Source organism: Peromyscus eremicus, chromosome 8a, assembly GCF_949786415.1.
Source record: "Peromyscus eremicus chromosome 8a, PerEre_H2_v1, whole genome shotgun sequence".
Lineage (NCBI taxonomy): Eukaryota > Metazoa > Chordata > Mammalia > Rodentia > Cricetidae > Peromyscus > Peromyscus eremicus.
The window spans coordinates 89,709,290-89,726,030 of record NC_081423.1 but is presented as its reverse complement, the minus strand read 5'-3'; the positions used below and the strand labels follow the sequence as shown (position 1 = coordinate 89,726,030).

At 49.8% G+C, this 16,741-nt stretch overlaps 1 protein-coding gene across 1 annotated transcript in view; it reads left to right on the top strand.

The window, feature by feature from the left end:
• The window catches only part of Cacng4 (calcium voltage-gated channel auxiliary subunit gamma 4), a 59,367-nt gene that overhangs the window by 34,808 nt on the left and 7,818 nt on the right, over nt 1-16,741 (top strand). Inside the window, exon 2 of the mRNA XM_059272015.1 lies at nt 16,005-16,088. Coding sequence (XP_059127998.1) covers nt 16,005-16,088 — 84 coding nt within the window. The remainder of the gene's footprint in view (nt 1-16,004; nt 16,089-16,741) is intronic.

Here is a 16,741-nt window from a genome sequence, read left to right as displayed (position 1 = left end):
GGAAGGGTACAGCCAAGACCAAAGAAGAGAAAAGCCAGGGACCTCCATCATAAACCACTCAAGTATACTCCACTTGTGAATTCCCCCCGGCATCTCCTGGGCTTTCTCTGGCTAAACCCAAATATGTATTCATGGGGGAGTGTCTCATTGGTCAGCCTGGGTCCCTGGGGGGGGGGGTGTCAAGACCATGAAATATGGCCACTGTGGGCACAGAAGGACAGGATGGCTCGCCTCCTTCAAGACTCATGTCCAACTGTCCATAGCACAAGACCTTAAAGAGATGCCTCGGTTTGGAGGTAAAAATTGATTCAGAGCCTCCCACCTCTAAAGGAAGGGACTGTGAGTCTCTGCATTCATTACTTTTCTTGCTACTATGACAAGATGCCCGACAAACGCAACCTCAGGAAGTGAGGGTTCAGTTTGGCTCAGACTTTGAGGGTGCAGCCCATCACAACCAAGAGGGGGCAGTAGGGCAGGAAGCAGCTGGTCGTGTTGCGTCTGCAGTCGGGAAGCAGAGAGGGATGATTCATCTCTCTTCTTTTTATTCAGTCCAGACCCCCAACCCATCGGCTGTTGCTATCCAGGCTCAGAATGGGTCTTCCTACCACCTCACTTAAAGCCTCTCTCACGGCCTCACAAACACGGCCGGAAGTTTATCTCGTGGGGGACTCTCAATCTCATCAAGGTGACCATCAAGATTAACTGTTACACGGTCACCCCTTGCCAACCTGACACCCAGACACATCCTTTTAAGTTCATCACCTTCTACCCCTGGCCCCAATAGGTTTACGGTCATCTCGTAATGCAGAATGCATTTATTCCAACTTCAAAACTGTCCATAACTCCAGCAGTTTCAACACTGTTCAGAAACATAAAATCGCTTTTGAAACTCAAAGCAATCTCTTCAATCTGAGTCCCTGTAAAATCAATAAACCGGTTACATTCTTCCAGTGTTTGATGACATAGAGTAAATATTCCCATTTTAAAGGGAAAGGATGGGGAGAATGTCAGGGAAAGACTGGGCCGATGCGAGACTGATACCCAGCAGGAAAACACTGCAGCTCCATGTCCAGCATCTGGAACTTGTGGTGTCATCGTCTAGGTACAAAGGACATTGAGTAGCCCCACCTCCCAGTTCCGTTTCGGGTGGCATGCATAGACTATCTCTCGGGCTGGCTCTGCCCCAGGCCTCCATCTTGCCTCCACAGATGTCCTGTGGTCCTGGTATCTCCAACATTCTCCTGAACTTGCTACTGCAACTGATGCTTTATGCTCACATCGGGAAATTGTCCTCTGAGGACTTCCTTGTAGGAAACCTGACCTCAGCAGTTTTCTGGAACATGGATGCAAGCCTCTGTGACATGGTAACTCTTGGTTTTTGCATGCCTGCAAGGCCAGCCCCATGTGGATGACACAACCAGGTTCTGGGGCCAGCTGAAGCTGTAGTGTGCCCCCTCCTCTACCTCCACAGCTGTAGTGAGCTCTGTGTGCCTTGACTGCTGAACCTAAGGAAACCACCTCTCCAGGCAGTTTTGAAGCAGGGAACCTCTTTAGTGGCAGTCTCAATTCAGGTTCTCTTCTTTCGAATGAATTTATTTTTTCCCCCCAGTTTGCTATGACCTTGCTTCCTCATGGTCCTGAGTGCTGAGATTATAATCACATTCTACCATACCTGGCTAGCCCAACACCTCTTACCATCACCATATAGGACACAAAGTTTCCAACACATGACCGTGGGAGCCAACCCATAGAAGATGCCTTCTTCCCAGGCCCCAGGCCCTGGAACCCCTCTTCTGTTGTGTTCAAACAGTGTGGTTTGTGATCCAACACTTCTCACAGCAGTGCTTTCCTACAACTGACAGTCTGTGAGGGGAGAGATGGGCTGATTCTGAAGCACCCACACCTACCCATCCACACGCCTCCCTGTTCTCTCCCTGCACCTTGCTCTGATGGCAGCCAGCAAGAGGCTTCCCAGGGTCCTCAGGCAGCTGCAGGAAGCTGCTGACCTAGAGCCAGGGTTAAATGTATCCTTACGAAGGGTTCCAATGTGAGAAGACATGATGAGGAGAGAGCTTGTTAGTCCCGGGCAAGCACAGTCTGCCATCTCCCAGGCAGCTGAGCTCCTCTGGGACTAGAGGCAGACACCCAAGAGCCCTAGGGTAGGGCAAACCTAACAGACCAAATGATGCCCAGGCAGGCTGGGAATAGCATCAGAGACATCCAGAGCCTCCAAAGAGTAGCACTCACTGTATGAGTCATGAGGGGTTTTTCTAGCTGCCAATCACTCTCTGGTCTCACAATATGATCTCTCCCTCCTGGTGGCACCTTGAAGCAGGTAGCATTAAATGCAGCCCCCTTACAGGGAACCTAAGGCTGTCTTTTTAACTGAGTCTCACCTACATTTTTAAGTCTTAGTCCCTCGCTTTTTCTCTTCCAAATCTCAGGGTCTTCTGGGCCTCCTTTCTGGGCTGCTATTTGCCCAGCACTGCTTGGGGGAACAGCCCCCTGCAGCTTCCCCATATACCCCATCCAGCACTGAACTTCTTTGAACCCTCATATACCTGCTCCTCCCTCATTGTTTTGGGTAGGATGTCCACTCACCTCCCCATCTGAGGTGTCTGTTCTCCCAGACAGGATCTGTGTCTTTTCACTCCCATGAGGCCTGGCATCAATATAGGAATGCTGAATTAAAGAAAAGAATGGATAAAGGGTCAAATGGTTGAACCACATTGTGGTAGTTTAAATGTAATTGGTCCCTATACCATAGTGTCATAGGGAATGGCACTATTAGGAGGTGTGGCTTTGTTGGAGTATGTATGGCCTTGTTGGGGGAAGTGTGTCACTGTGGGGGGAGGCTTTGAGGTTTCCTATGCTCAAGATACTGCCCAGTTCTGAGTCTACTTCCTGTTGCCTTCTGATCAAGTTGTAGCCAGCACCATGTCTGCCTACATGCCACCATGCTCCCCACCATGATGATAATGCATCGAACCCTTTATAAGAGTTGCCGTGGTCATGGTGTCTCTTCAAAGCAATAGAAACCCTAACTAAGGCACGCATCTAAAAGGAAATCCCTAAAGATCATAGAAGGACAAAAACCTTCCAGGTGCTAAGTTAAGGCTTTCAGAAGAGATTGTGGGCTGGGGATGTAGTTCGTTTGGTAGACCCCTTGCATAGTATGCACAAAGCCCTGGGTTCAATCCTCAGCACTTCATAAACTGAGTGTGGTGGAGTACACCTGTAATCCCAGCACTCTGGAGGTGGACATAGGAGAATCATAAATTTAAGGTCATGCTCAGATGACCTTGGGAGTTTGAGGTCAACCTGGGCTATAGAAACCCTGTCTTAAATGTTTTTCTTTAATACAAAAATTAAATAATAGGGCCGGCGGTGGTGGCGCAGGCCTTTAATCCCAGCACTCGGGAGGCAAAGACAGGCGGATCTCGATGAGTCTGAAGCCAGCCTGGTCTACAGAGTGAGTTCCAGGACAGACTCCAATGCTACACAGAAAAACCCTGTTTCGAAAAATATTAAACAATAGTAGGGAGAGCAGTGTGAGGCTTTCTTCAGGCATTAGTGTTAGGCTTGCTATTTGGCTGAGAAAACTTTCCAACCTCTGAACCCTGTTGTTAGATTTTCCTCTACTCTAGCCCCTCGTTGGACGCCAAAACGTTGTTGGTTGTTTTGCTCTTTTGAGGGCCCGCCACCCAGCTCCCAGATAAATCACACGCAGAGGCTTATTCTTAATTATAAATGTCTGGCCTTAGCCTGGCTTGTTTCTAGCCAGCTTTTCTTAATTTTAAATTATCCTGGCTACATTTTGACTCTAGGCTTTTTCCTTTTCTCACTTCTGTAAATCTTACTTTCACTCTTACTCTGTGGCTGGCTGGGTGGCTGGGTGGCTGGGTGGCTGGGTGGCTGGGTGGCTGGCCCCTAGCATCCTCCTCTCCTTCTCTTGCTCTTTCTTCTTTTCCTCCCTGGTTTCTCCTTCTATTTATTCTCTCTGCCTGCCAGCCCAGCCTATCCTTTCTCCTACCTTGCTACTGGCTGTTCAGACCATCAGGTATTTTAGACAGGCAAAGTAACACAGCCTCACAGAGCTAAACAAATGCAGGATAAAAGAATGCAACACATCTTTGCATCATTAAACAAATGTTCCGGAGCATAAACAAATGTAACACATCTTAAAATAATATTCTACAGAACCCCTCATAGCTGTCCATGGAGAGGACATGGACAGCTCTTCACCAAACTCCAGTCAGAAAACAGTCCAGGCTGAAGACAGCCCTGAGATGTAGGGAGTTGAAAACTGTCCTCCTCCTCGTGACACTGAGGTAAGAAACAGCTTCTCTGAGCTCGGCACCACAGCCTTGGCCAGGCTCCTCAGCCGAACATTCTCTGAGGCCCTGGACTCTCCTGTAGAGCCTTTCCTTCCTCACCATTGAGGAACTGCCAAGAGAAAGCTCTGAAAGGCAGAGGCCGTGTCTGTCATAATCTCTCTTATCATTGATTTTTGCCACAGCAGAAATACTCTGAGATGTGGAGAGCAGCTAATACAATAGCTGGTCACCTGCTGGAGTTGACAGTCTAAAGTGACCGGTCCTAGCCGAGGACCATCCTCCACAATCGTCCTCCACAGTGTGACTCTGGCATCTTGTCGCTCCTCCATTGTTTGGGCATGGAGATAAATGGGTACACTTCCTGCCCCAGAACTGCCTCAGGCATGACATGTATCACTTCTACTTACAGTCCAGAGGACAACACGGTCACCTACCCCATGGCCATATCCACGGGAAAAGTTGGAAGTCCGTACTAGCCACATGCCCAGTGAAAGGGAAACAGGTAGAATGAGAAAATATTCTGCTACATCTCCAGACTCCATCACCTAGAAAATAGCAGGGCTCAGGAAGTATAAACTGCACAAAGAAAGTGAAGTCTGTGATTATCCCACAGGGTCTTGAAGTGTCACTGTAGGCCAAGAATCTAGCGCTTCCTTGGAGTGCAGCCCAGCCCTCCCTGCTTCTCAGAGCCTGGCATTTCTCTGTAGGAACCCAGGGAAAGGTTTTTCAGCAGCCAGCCTCACTGCCACTGGAGAACAGCCAGCCCGCAGGAGACCAGAGCATGCCAATTGGGAAATCATAGTCATTAGGAAGTTTCTTTGGAGATGGGCGTGGAAGTGGATTATAAAGAGGACCTCTAAGTGGGGAGCAAGGCAGGATATGGAGCCTAATGAGAGATCGGTCACTCTGGTTTATTGGCCTATGTGCCTGGCCAGTGCACCCACTCCCAACTCTGTTCCAGGTTAAGCGACTACCCTGTCCCCAAATCTTGCATTGACGTCATCACTCCAGTACCTCAGTATGTGACCTTGTTTGGAGATACGGTCTTTAGAAAGGTCACCCGAGATCCTAGGGGCTGGTGAGATGGCTCAGCAGGTAAGGTGCTTGCTGCCAACCCTGAAGACCTGAGTGTGATCCCCAGGACCAAACACACATGGTGGAAAGAGAGAAGTGACTACCAAAAGTTGTAGTTGACTCTACCAGCCTGCTGTGGCTTGTGCTCATGGTGAATAGAGCCACAGTGTTGAGTATGTGCTGCTTCTGTACAAGAGGTATAAAAGCCTGGTCTCTGAGGCCTAGTGGTCTGGGATCAAATCCCAGGGAGGTCCTTAGCAGCAAAGGATGGTGGTCATACACTGGGTACCCTGGGATAGAATGAAGGCTGTGTTGATAAAGCATGGGTGCTTCACACAGTGCCCAGCATATGATAGAAGCTGAGTGATGCTGTGGGTTTCACTCCTGGGAAACCCTGCCATGAGGAAACCCTGCCACTTCTTCCTGCCCTCAGCTCTGCTGAAGCCTGGCCACCCTCTCAGATCTCTACCTGGCCCACAAAGTCCCGGATTGCTCCTGGCCGAGGTGATTTAAAATGTGGAATTATCTGCCCAGGGTTGCCATATTGTTTCTTCCCTTCCCCCTGGGAATGGGATGGAAGCTAGCCCGTGGGTGAACAGCCCTCGAAAGTTGTGGCAGTCGATGGGAGCACGAGACCCAGAATGCACTGCTCTGAGGTAAAGACTTGGGCCATTTGGTCCCTGTACCAGAGCTGTGAGCCACACATTGTCACCCCACCTCAGTGCTCCACCAGTGAACTCTCTAATTTGGACTAATTTGGAGATTGCCTAAATAGGACATATTTGCAATATTCATAAGGTATAAAGTTTGGAGTTGATAAAATGACTCAGACACAGGTGGCAGAATCTTGAACCCGGTGTGGTCTCTGCCTTGGCTGATCTGGGCATTCTCTGCCTATACCCTTTCTTAGCACTAGGCTGGGCCTGGGTCTTGTTTTCTTTCTTTCTTTTCAATTCTCCTTTTTTGTTCTCCTCTTTCTCTCTCTGTCTTTCTGTCTCCTCTCTCTGTCTCTGTCTCTGTCTCTGTCTCTCTCTCTTTCTCTCTCTCTCTCTCTCTCTCTCTCTCTCTCTCTGTGTGTGTGTGTGTGTGTGTGTGTGTGTGTGTGTGTAACAAGATAACCTTGTTTCATTCAATAGGGGCCATCCATCTTCCCCCTCCCATTTTTACATACTTGTGTGTGGTGTGGGGGTGTGTTTGCATGTATGAATGCATACGTATTCAGGTGTATGTACACGTTGACGCCTAAGGCTGATGTTGGGACTCATCCTTGATCACTCTTCCACCCTATTTGCTAAGGCAGGGGCTCTCAGTCGGACCCAGAGCTCGCAGATAGGGTTGGTCTCAATAGCCAGCTTACTCTGAGATCCTCTGCCTCTGCCTCACAGACCCACCAGCATCTGTGTAAGTTCTGAGAGTCCAAAATCAGGTGGGTCCTCATGCTTCCACAGACAGCGCTTCAACTGCTCGGCCTCTCCCTGGCCTGCATCCACCTTTTCAAGACAGGACTCGGGGATTCAGGTAGAGTGGCTGCCCCACAAGCTTCTGAGATCTGCATCTCACTCCACCTCCCAGTGCTGGGGTCACAGAAGTGTGCCACCATGCCCATCTTTTTTATGTAGGTGCTGGAGACCAAACTCAAGTCCTCTGGCTTGTAAAGCATTCCCCCATGATTGCTAATTTTGAGACAGTGTCTCCCTGTGTAGCCTAGGCTGGCCTTAAACTCACAACCATCATGCCCCAGCCTCTAGAATGCTGGGCTTACAGGCTATGCCCCTGCACCTAGCTAAATGTTCTTCTGTATGTAATGGTGCATCTGTACCGATTCATGGGGCACAGTGTGACGTTGCCATGCTTACACACAATGCTTACATTTGCATGATTAGAATATCTGTCACCTCACTTACCCTTTCTTTAGGATGACATCTGGGGCTCTTTTCCTCTCTTCCTGAGTTGACCCCCAGAGGGTGAGTAGCCTCTGCAGGGGTCTTTCCCTGCATCTGGCCTTTGTTCCTTCACCACCACCCAGCCCTGAAGTCAGCCTCAGTTTCTAAACAATGGTCCATGGCTCAAACCTTCAGCCCCTCCTTTGTCTGCTTCTCCCTACCAGTCTCCTCGTTCACGTCATGTGGAAAATGATATAGATAACTGTTTACGTTGTCTTCTTGGGTCTCAGTTCACTCTCACAATAGGAGTTCTGGGAGAGTACCTCCTCTCCAGCACCTCACAGTGTGTTCGCTAATCCTCACACACTCAGCAGAAATGCAACAGAGGAGGCTGGGAATGTGGCTTAATAGGTAAGAACACTTGCCACACAAACATGAGGACCTGATACCAGCACCCTTGTAAAAATCCAGAGGTGGCCACATGGACACCTATAACCCCTGAGGTATTGGGGGACAGAAACAGGAGGGTCTGGGGCACTTGCTGGCTCCAAGCCTAGCTCCAAGTTAATAAGAGACCTTGTCTCAAGGGAACAAGGCCAAGGATGCTAGAGCAGGACACCAGATGTCATCCTTTGGCCTGCATGCATGAGTAAGGATAGGCACACCCCCACATACACCTTTGAACGTACAGCGTGTGCGCGCGCACACACACACACACACACACACCCACCAGCTGAGAAGTGAATGAGTGGGTCATGACCAAGCAATGAAAATCTCATTGAGGAATAAATGAAATGGAGGAATGAATTCATGTTGAGGAGGGAATGGACAAATGGTTTGGGAATGAACAGATACGTCCCACAGAGTACCCTCCTCTACTTGCCCCTTCCTCATCTACACTGAGCCCTGAAGTGTTCCTTGACCCTGCCCCACCCTTCCTGGCAGATAGGAAGCTAACTGTCATCTCACGACTTAGACACTGCCATTACCTCCAGCTTCACAGTCAGGAAGCCGTCTCTCCTAAGCGAGCTCGGTACCCACTCTGCCTGCACTCCCTGTAGATGGAGGCGGCTGCAGGGTTAGGGAAGGGCAGTTGTCAGGCAGCCAAGAGTCAGCAAAGGGATGCACATAGACTCATGCAGCGCCTCGGCCAAGCACACAGCAGGCCTCACTTTCCAGAATAAGGCAAATGCCTAGTGCTCAGCCCTTGGCCCTCTGTAGTGGGCTTGTGTTAGTGGGTCTTTGGGCCTCTCCAAGGCTCCTCCCTCCATCTCCAAAGGAGCCTCATTTTGGAGATGCAACAGGTCGATGCATGGAGTACCCAAAGCACACCAGACTTGAGCCCAGGCCCAGGTTTTTCTACAGATAGTATTTGTGCTAAAGGTGGCCATCCTAGGGAGCCAGACCTGGAGGAGAAGGAAGCCCTGGCCCCAACTTCAAAGAGGTAATTTAGAGTGGACCGCAGAACGTGTCCCCAAGGGACAGAGACTGGAAATGTTTCTCCACCTGCTCCCATCCGATCCTTCCCTACAGGAAATCTACTGGATGGGTGACCAGGGAGGGATGCCTGCAGAGCTGTTCCCCCAGGCAACCTACCCATTGCTGTGAGCAAAAAGCAAGAAGTAATTGGTGCCGCTGAGTTGAGGCATGGACAGAGGACATATGCACAAGACTGATGGCTGCTGCAGATGTGGCTGGTGCAGATGTGTGTGTGTGTGGGGGGGGGGGCTCTGTATGTTTCTGCTAGGGGATCCTAGCTGCTGTTAATGCTTGTGGGGCTCGAGTGGTGTAATACTCTGGGAAGGCTATGTAGGAGATAAAGGATTATGTGAATGATCACTGTTATTATGAAGTCAGCAGCTGGAATTCTTTTCCCTAGGATTCCCTTAATTAGAATGGGCTGCTAAGGTGCCTCGTACCAAGACTGCTGTCAGATGCCAGCATCCTTGAAATGACTCAGAGAGTGACTGACTACCCCAGCTTGCATACTGAAAGACTTGTCACCAGAATACTTTGGGTCCATGGGGTTGGTCACTTAGGCTCTCTGGAGGCATAACCCTGAGGTACAGCCTTCAAAAGGATCATGGAAGGGGAAGCTACCCCATCCTACTACACACACACACACACACACACACACACACACACACACCACTCCCACCACCACAGTTCTTACCTGGCTTCCACAGCTGAGGGCATCTGTAATCATTTCAGATAGGCCTCCTCCATCACGGTGTTTTCTCTTAAAATTAAAGGACCCAGCCTATTTTAATTGAAGACATGGCAGAAAATTCAGAAAACACAAAGGAATTCACACACTTAGCCCACTCATCATCCTATCACCCAGAAATAAAACAGTGGACATACACTGGGAAATTTCTTTCCAGATGTTTCCCGTGCCGGTAGATCTACTCTTGAGGAAAGTGGCCGTGGTAGAATGAATGGCTGAACTGGCTGACACATCTGCTCATCTGCTCCACAGGAGACCATGGGGTCGCAAGCAGGGCCAGCCCCTCCCTCGGGCTTCTCATCGGGGACCACGTGATTAGCTTCCTGATCTTCCTGAGGGCTGCTGTGTCTCTGTGAGCATGCGCCAGTAACCACCCTGCCCCGTATTCTTGTAGTGGGGTCAGTCCAGGGTCTCCAAGTGAACCACCCTAAATCTCACTTCGCAGATAACACAGCCCGTGTCCCGTCTTGCTGGAAGAGAACTCGAGTGAGTTGGAAATGGCTTTCTCTCGGCCTTCTCTCATCAGCCATTAATTTTCTCCCTGTTAAATGCCTCAAGCCAATGCTAACAAAATTAAACTTGACAGAGATAAATGTGAAGTCGTCAGGACTGAAACTGTTGCGCTCCCCATAAACAGGTTGAGGGAGGTGAGGTAGCTCTTGTGGAAAAACTCCCAGGAAACTGAGGCAACAGGAATGTTAGGTCCTATTACCAGAAGCAAGGGGTGCAGAGGAGGGGAGCGCACCCCGAATGTTGGGTTCGCTACAAGGTGCCGTGTTCAGGGCACAGAGTTTCCCGACCGACCCTGAGGAGAGAATGGGAATGGCGGAGGGCTCTTGGAGCCACCAGGGGGAAAAAAGATGGAAGATGTCTGACCAAGCAGGCCATTTAAGGGAAATACCTCAAATTCTTAGCTTCAGGGACAGGGCGGAATCTTTTTTTGTCTGGTCAGTGGGGGCAAAAACAATGGGTGACCACCTGCTCCATCATCCACTCCCTTCTTAGACTGTGATGGGGTACAATTGATTGCTGTGGGTCTAGCTCCCCACATGTGAATTAGGGGAGGCCCACCAAAACCCTGAATGACCTCATCGTAACTTTATTTCATCTGCAAGACCCTCTTTTCAAAATAAGGATCTGCTATGTTGGGGACCCAGAAAGTCTCTCAGAGGCCCGGGTTTAAAGGTTGGCCCCCAGCTGTTGGCTCTATTGAGCAGCAGTAGAGTCTTTAAGAGATGGGCCTGGTTGGAGCAAGCTTGGTTATTGGGGGAGGGGTTGCCCATGAAGGAGATCGGGACCCTAGCTCCATCTTTTTTTTTTTCTTTGCTCCCAGCCACCAGGAAGTGAATGGGCTTCTCAGCCTTACGCTTGCATTACAATGTACAACTAGACACTGGACCATAGGCTCGGAGAACCACAGGCTGGAACATCAGAAACTGGGAGCCAGTCCTCTGGCCATTCTTTGTCTCCTGTGCCATGTCACAGGGATGGACAGCTGACTGGCATAGGCACCTTCACAGTTTCTGCCGTTAGGCTGCAAGATCCCTGAGGGCAGCAAAGCTTAGCCGCAGTGATGCTGATCTCTAGTCTAGGCTAGTTTTTCTCTAGGTATGTGAGAAAGCAGGGGGAAGGAGGAAAGAGCAAGGGAGGACCAGAAAAGCTCTTGCAGAGTACACGAATTCAGACTCACTTTGATCATTGTCCCACAAAGGGTGGGGCCCACCATGTACACAGAGACCCCAAGAAACAGAAGTGATGTATCTGGAACTGTAGACATTCATGCAGCCCCTGGAAATAACATGCTAAAGAATGAGATGCCAGGGAGATAGTTCAGCCAGTAAAATGCTAGGCAAGCCTAATGACCTGAGTTCGATCCCCAACACCTGATCAGAAACCAAGAGTGTTGACACGTGCCTGCAGTCCCCACCCTGGAGAAGCAGAGGTCTCTGGATGCCAGCCTAGACCGTTTGGCAAGTTCCAAGATAGTGAGAGAGCATGTCTCAAAAAACAAGGTCAATCGTCCTTGAGGAAGGAAACCCAAAGTTGACTTCTGGCCTCCACACATGTACACATGTACCCATTACACAATGTGTGTCCATGCACAGAGAGAGAGAGAGAGAGAGAGAGAGAGAGAGAGAGAGAGAGAGAGAGAGAGAGAGAATGAGTTAACAGGCTATGGACGTTGCTTAGTGTCAGGGTGTTTGCCTAAAATTCACAAGACTTTGTGTTCCATTCCCAACACTTTAAAACCAAGGCCACAGGCCAGGCCTGGTGGTATTAATTTCAGCACTTAGGAAACAGAGACAGGTGAGTCTCATGCATTCAAGGCCAGCCTGGTCTACATAGCAAGTTCAGGCCATCCAGGGCTACATAATGAGGCCCTGTCTCAAAACAAAAGCCACAAAAGCTAATAAATGGACTACACAATCTTGTTTACAGTTTTATAAAATGAAAAATAAACAGTCGGGCAGTGGTGGCGCACACCTTTAATCCCAGCACTTGGGAGGCATAGACAGGTGGATCTCTGTGAGTTCAAGGCCAGCCTGGTCTACAGAGCGAGATCTAGGAAAGATGCAAAGCTACACAGAGAAACCTTGTCTCGAAAAACCAATAAATAAGTAAATATATAATATATATATATATATATATATATAAAATAAAATAAATAAACAAACCAACACATAAGTAAGTAAAAGGCCTGGGACACAGTTCAGTGGCTGAGCACTTGCTTAGCATGCTCAGGGCCATAGGCTTAGTCTCCAGTGCCACAAAAATCAGCTCATTCATTTAGTTAAATAATGCTCTAACTGTAGAGTGGAGAACAGTGAAATACATCCGAAGGATGCTTGGAGCAGATGTTTCTGGGAGCGTGCAAGCTAGTGTCCCGGCTTTGTCTTCAGGTTGAACATACAAATTCACAACACCCTTACGTAGGCTGAAGCTCTTTTCCTTTGGCGACCTCGATGCTGAGGGGAGGGCCTCCTTCACCTCTCTCATTCCTGGGGTCTTCATTTAGGACTTTTCCTGCATCATTTGGATGGATAGCGACTTACTATTTTTCTCATTAGAAACTAAAATTTTCTCAATACTGAAATTCTTGATTGGAGAGATGTTTATGATCGCGGGTCAGTGGCAATGGCAGGCTATAGATTATGTCTCTGATATTCCATTAAACACAGGGCACTACAGCCATACCAGAGCCCAGTTTGACAGTCTCTCTTAAAACTAAGCATGTTGCTATCACATGACCCAACAATTGCACCCCTGGGCATTTCTGCCAGAGTGGTAATAGACATATTTTCTCCCAAGACCTGAACATGAACACCCACAGCAGCCCTGTTGGGAACACCTGGAAGCAGCAGACATCCTTCAGTGGAGGATGAGATTTCCACGCCATGGAGCACTGCCCAGCCATGGAAGGCACAAGCCACCAACACACAAACTGGAGATAAACCTCAGGAGAATTGTGCTGAGTGCAAAAAGCCACTCCCCAAAGGCTACCATAGCGTGCCTTAGAGCCCATAAGTATAACAGTTTTTAAAGGGCAAAATTACCGCGATTGGGAACCCCGTGGAAGCTGCTGTGGGGTCCGGACAGACTGGGGTAGACAGGAATGTGTGTGGCTAAAAAAAGGGGGGGTTGGGGAGCGACTGGAGAGATCCTTTTGATGGAAGAAGGTTCTGTATCACATGAAGTTTGTGTCACCGTCCTAGATGTGACATGCTAGTTTGGTAAGGAAACTGAGTAAAGGACATCCCATGTCTTTGTATTACTTCTTCCTCTTTATGTATGTGTGGGTGTGGCTGTGTGTGGGTGTGGTTGTACATGTGAGTGCTCACCAGTATGGGCATGTGTGGAAGCCAGAAGTTGACTTTGAGATGTCTCTCAACTGTTTTATTCTCATGCTTACTTGTGTGTGTGTGTGTGTGTGTGTGTGTGTGTGTGTGTGTGTGTGTTCATGTGTATGAGTGCACATGTATGTGTGTATATGTGGACTGAGTTACTGTTGGGTCTCCCTTCATGTTCTTACCGAATGTATTGAGGCCGTCTCCAGCCAAAGCCAGATCTCACCATTTGTGCAAGTCTGACTGACCTGCTCTGAATCCCATGCATCTGCCCACCCCACCCCACTCCCACCCCACCCCTCCCGCACACACACCTCCCAAGCACACCCCACCTGGGATTCCAGGCCGGCCTCCTTACCTATCAGACTTTTCCATCCTTTCTGGGGATCTGAACTCTGGTCCTCACACTTGCATGCTGGGTCATCGCTCCAGCCTTCTCCACCTTATTTTTTGACACAGGGTTCCTCACTGAGCCTGGAGCTTGCTGGTTGTGTCTAGACTTTGCTGGTTGGCTGGTGTGCTCGGGATCTTCCTCTCCCTGCCCACCTTCCCAGCCCACACCTTGAGGTTACAGAGCACCCCCACACCTAGCTTTCTACACAGGTATGGGGACTCAAATTCAGGTTTCTACCTGAGTGGCAAGTACTTTACCCACTGAGCCATCCTCCCCCCGCCCTGCCCTGCCCCGTCCCTCTCTCTATTTTTGTTTTACAAGGGCATATGAATCTACAGTAATTCAAAATAAGGTATGATTTTTTTTTTTAATGGAGACTGGGGTCCAGGAGCAGAATATATGCTTTGTCTGAGCAAGACTTGGGATCAACTCCCAGCAGCCCTTAAAACTGGAGGAGAACCCTACCTGTATGCACGGGCGTAGGAGGCTGTGGGAAGACAGACCACAAACCTGAGAAGTCGGCCGCAGGATTGTGGCTCTCGAGAGCTTATTTTCTTCTTTTCCATCCTCTTATTATTTGACTTGTTCTAACAAGCAGGTGTGACTTGGTGATTTCTTCAGACCCGTGAAGTGGCAAAAAAAAAAAAAAAAAAAAAAAAGCAACAGAGAAGTGTTGGGGTGGGCAGTGGCAGCTCTTGGGAACGCTGCTCCACTCATTCCCCCCGCCCAAAGGGCCGGATCTGGGTCTGTGGGAACATTTTTTAATCTGAGGTGGCAGGAGGTCCTGGGAATGAGGTGAAGGCTGTGGCTGGCCCACTCGAACCTTTGCCAGGCTACCAACCCTCAGACATCCCGGAACCAACCCATTCTAGCTGTCTGTCCCTCGCTTCACCAGACCCTGCATTTGTTCCCCACTCAACCGCTCAGGGACACATGAAGTAGAAGACAGGAGACTCCAAGGCCAGCAGCAGCGTACCTCTGAGTCATCACCATAGGCCGAGAACCACCTCAGTACCCTGCTGCTACCATCTCATGTTCTGAGGGACCTAGGAGGCGAGAGCTGAGGCTGTTGCCACTGTGTAGGTGGGGAAACTCCAGGTTAACTGTGTTCCCACAGAAAATACTGTGAAAGTACACCCCACCCAAGGTATTGCCTCTGAGACCCTCAGTCTGTCCTCTGCACCTCTGACCTGGGGTGCTACAGTGCATACAGGTCTTTGGAGGAGCAGCTGAAGGGAGACAGAGGGAGAGCTTGGTGTTGGACAGCTGGTCAGCCGCTCATTTGTAGCCAGGTAGGAAAAGGGCATGCTTCCGGAAGGCTCAGCAGGGAGCCCTTAGTTGGACACACGGGAAGACAGATGTGCCTCTGGCACACACCCAGCCTCCAGTACTGCTCCCACCCACTGTGAGGTCAGGCTGGGCTGCTCGAGGCCAGCAGGATGCTTGGCAGCAGCTGCGAGAATCGAGGACGCACTGGCTACAGCTGGAAATAGACCAGCTCTGACCAGTTATGGGGTGGGGGAGGAAGAGCTCGGAAAGAGTCAGGCGGCTGACTAGGCATGAAGAGTTGGCAGGCACAGGCACAAAGTGACGTGACTCCTCCCTCCCTCATGTGACTCCCTCTCTGCTGGGGTGTTTAGTGATGGGCATTCCCAGGCTACAGGGCAGCAGAGGATTGGGAGAAAATGGATGGAAGACTCTGGAAGGGAGAACTACCCTGTCCTCCTGCAGTTACTGAACAAACTGGGAATCCTGCTCTTCCACCCTTTTAGCCCTTCTGGAAGTTTCTCGGCTCTCTACCATCAATCAGATGGAGGGGGGTGGAATCTTGAGTCCATCCCAGCATTCGGCGAAAGGGATTGGCACCATACTGTATATGTACCACCTGACTTTTGCCTTTATGAGTCTTGTTCTGCCTAGAAGACCCTCTGCCCATTCATTCGTCAGGAACGAATTCCTGGTCATTTTTCAAGCTGCAACTCTAGAATCCCCTTGAGTCTGGGGATCTCACCTGCAGTTTGGAGCCTTTCTGACTGACAGTGACTAATGGTGTGTTGTTTCATTCTTGAGGATGTCAAGGCTCAACCAAAAGTGATACGGTTGTGATTGAGGTTCATCTGTTCTCTGTGTGTGCATCTTCTCTTCCCTCGGCCCCTGTGACCTGCCCAAAGTTTCCATGTCTGGAATGAATAGTTCTGTGAACCCACAGGACACTCACAATCTGTTTTCCCTTGTCTCTTCCAGGCATCTATAAAGGACACTGTTTCAGGATCAACCACTTTCCAGAGGACAATGATTACGACCATGACAGCTCAGAGTACCTCCTCCGTGAGTGACAAGTACCCCCAGCTCTTTGTATGAGGAGGGGAAAGGAAGGGAGGGGCTAGAGAGGTGAGCCCTGGGGACTTGGCCCCAGCTCTTTGCCCTGGGGACTGTGAGCATTTTTATTCAGAAGTCCTGAGCTCAGAAGGTGGGGTTTAGCCCAACAGTGCCCTGGCATGTGGATGCCCTGTGTATGGATGGGTACACAGGATGGATGGATGGCCAAGGCCCCAGGTCCACAAACAGTGAGGCCCAAGCAGCTTCAAGGGACCTCTGATGGGGCAAAGGAAGTTACAGATAAGCACTTCCACTGGGGATGGAGCTCAGTTGATAGAGTGCTTGCCTAGCATGTGCAGAGCTCTGGGTTCCATCCCCAGCACCGTTAAAACCCAGCTTCATGGCACACGCTGTAATCTCAGTACTCGGGAGGTGGGGAGGGTCAGGAATGTGAGGTCATCCCTCTGCTATATAGTAAGTTTGAGGCCAGGCTGCGTTACATGAGCCCCTGTCTCCAGTTTTTAAAAAGAAAAGATGGGGCTGGAGAGATGGCTCAGTGGCTAAGAGCACTGGCTACTCTTCCAGAAGACCTGGGTTCAGTTCCCAGCTTCTCAACACCCACGTGGCAGCTCACAACTGTCTGTAACTCCAGTTCCAGGGGA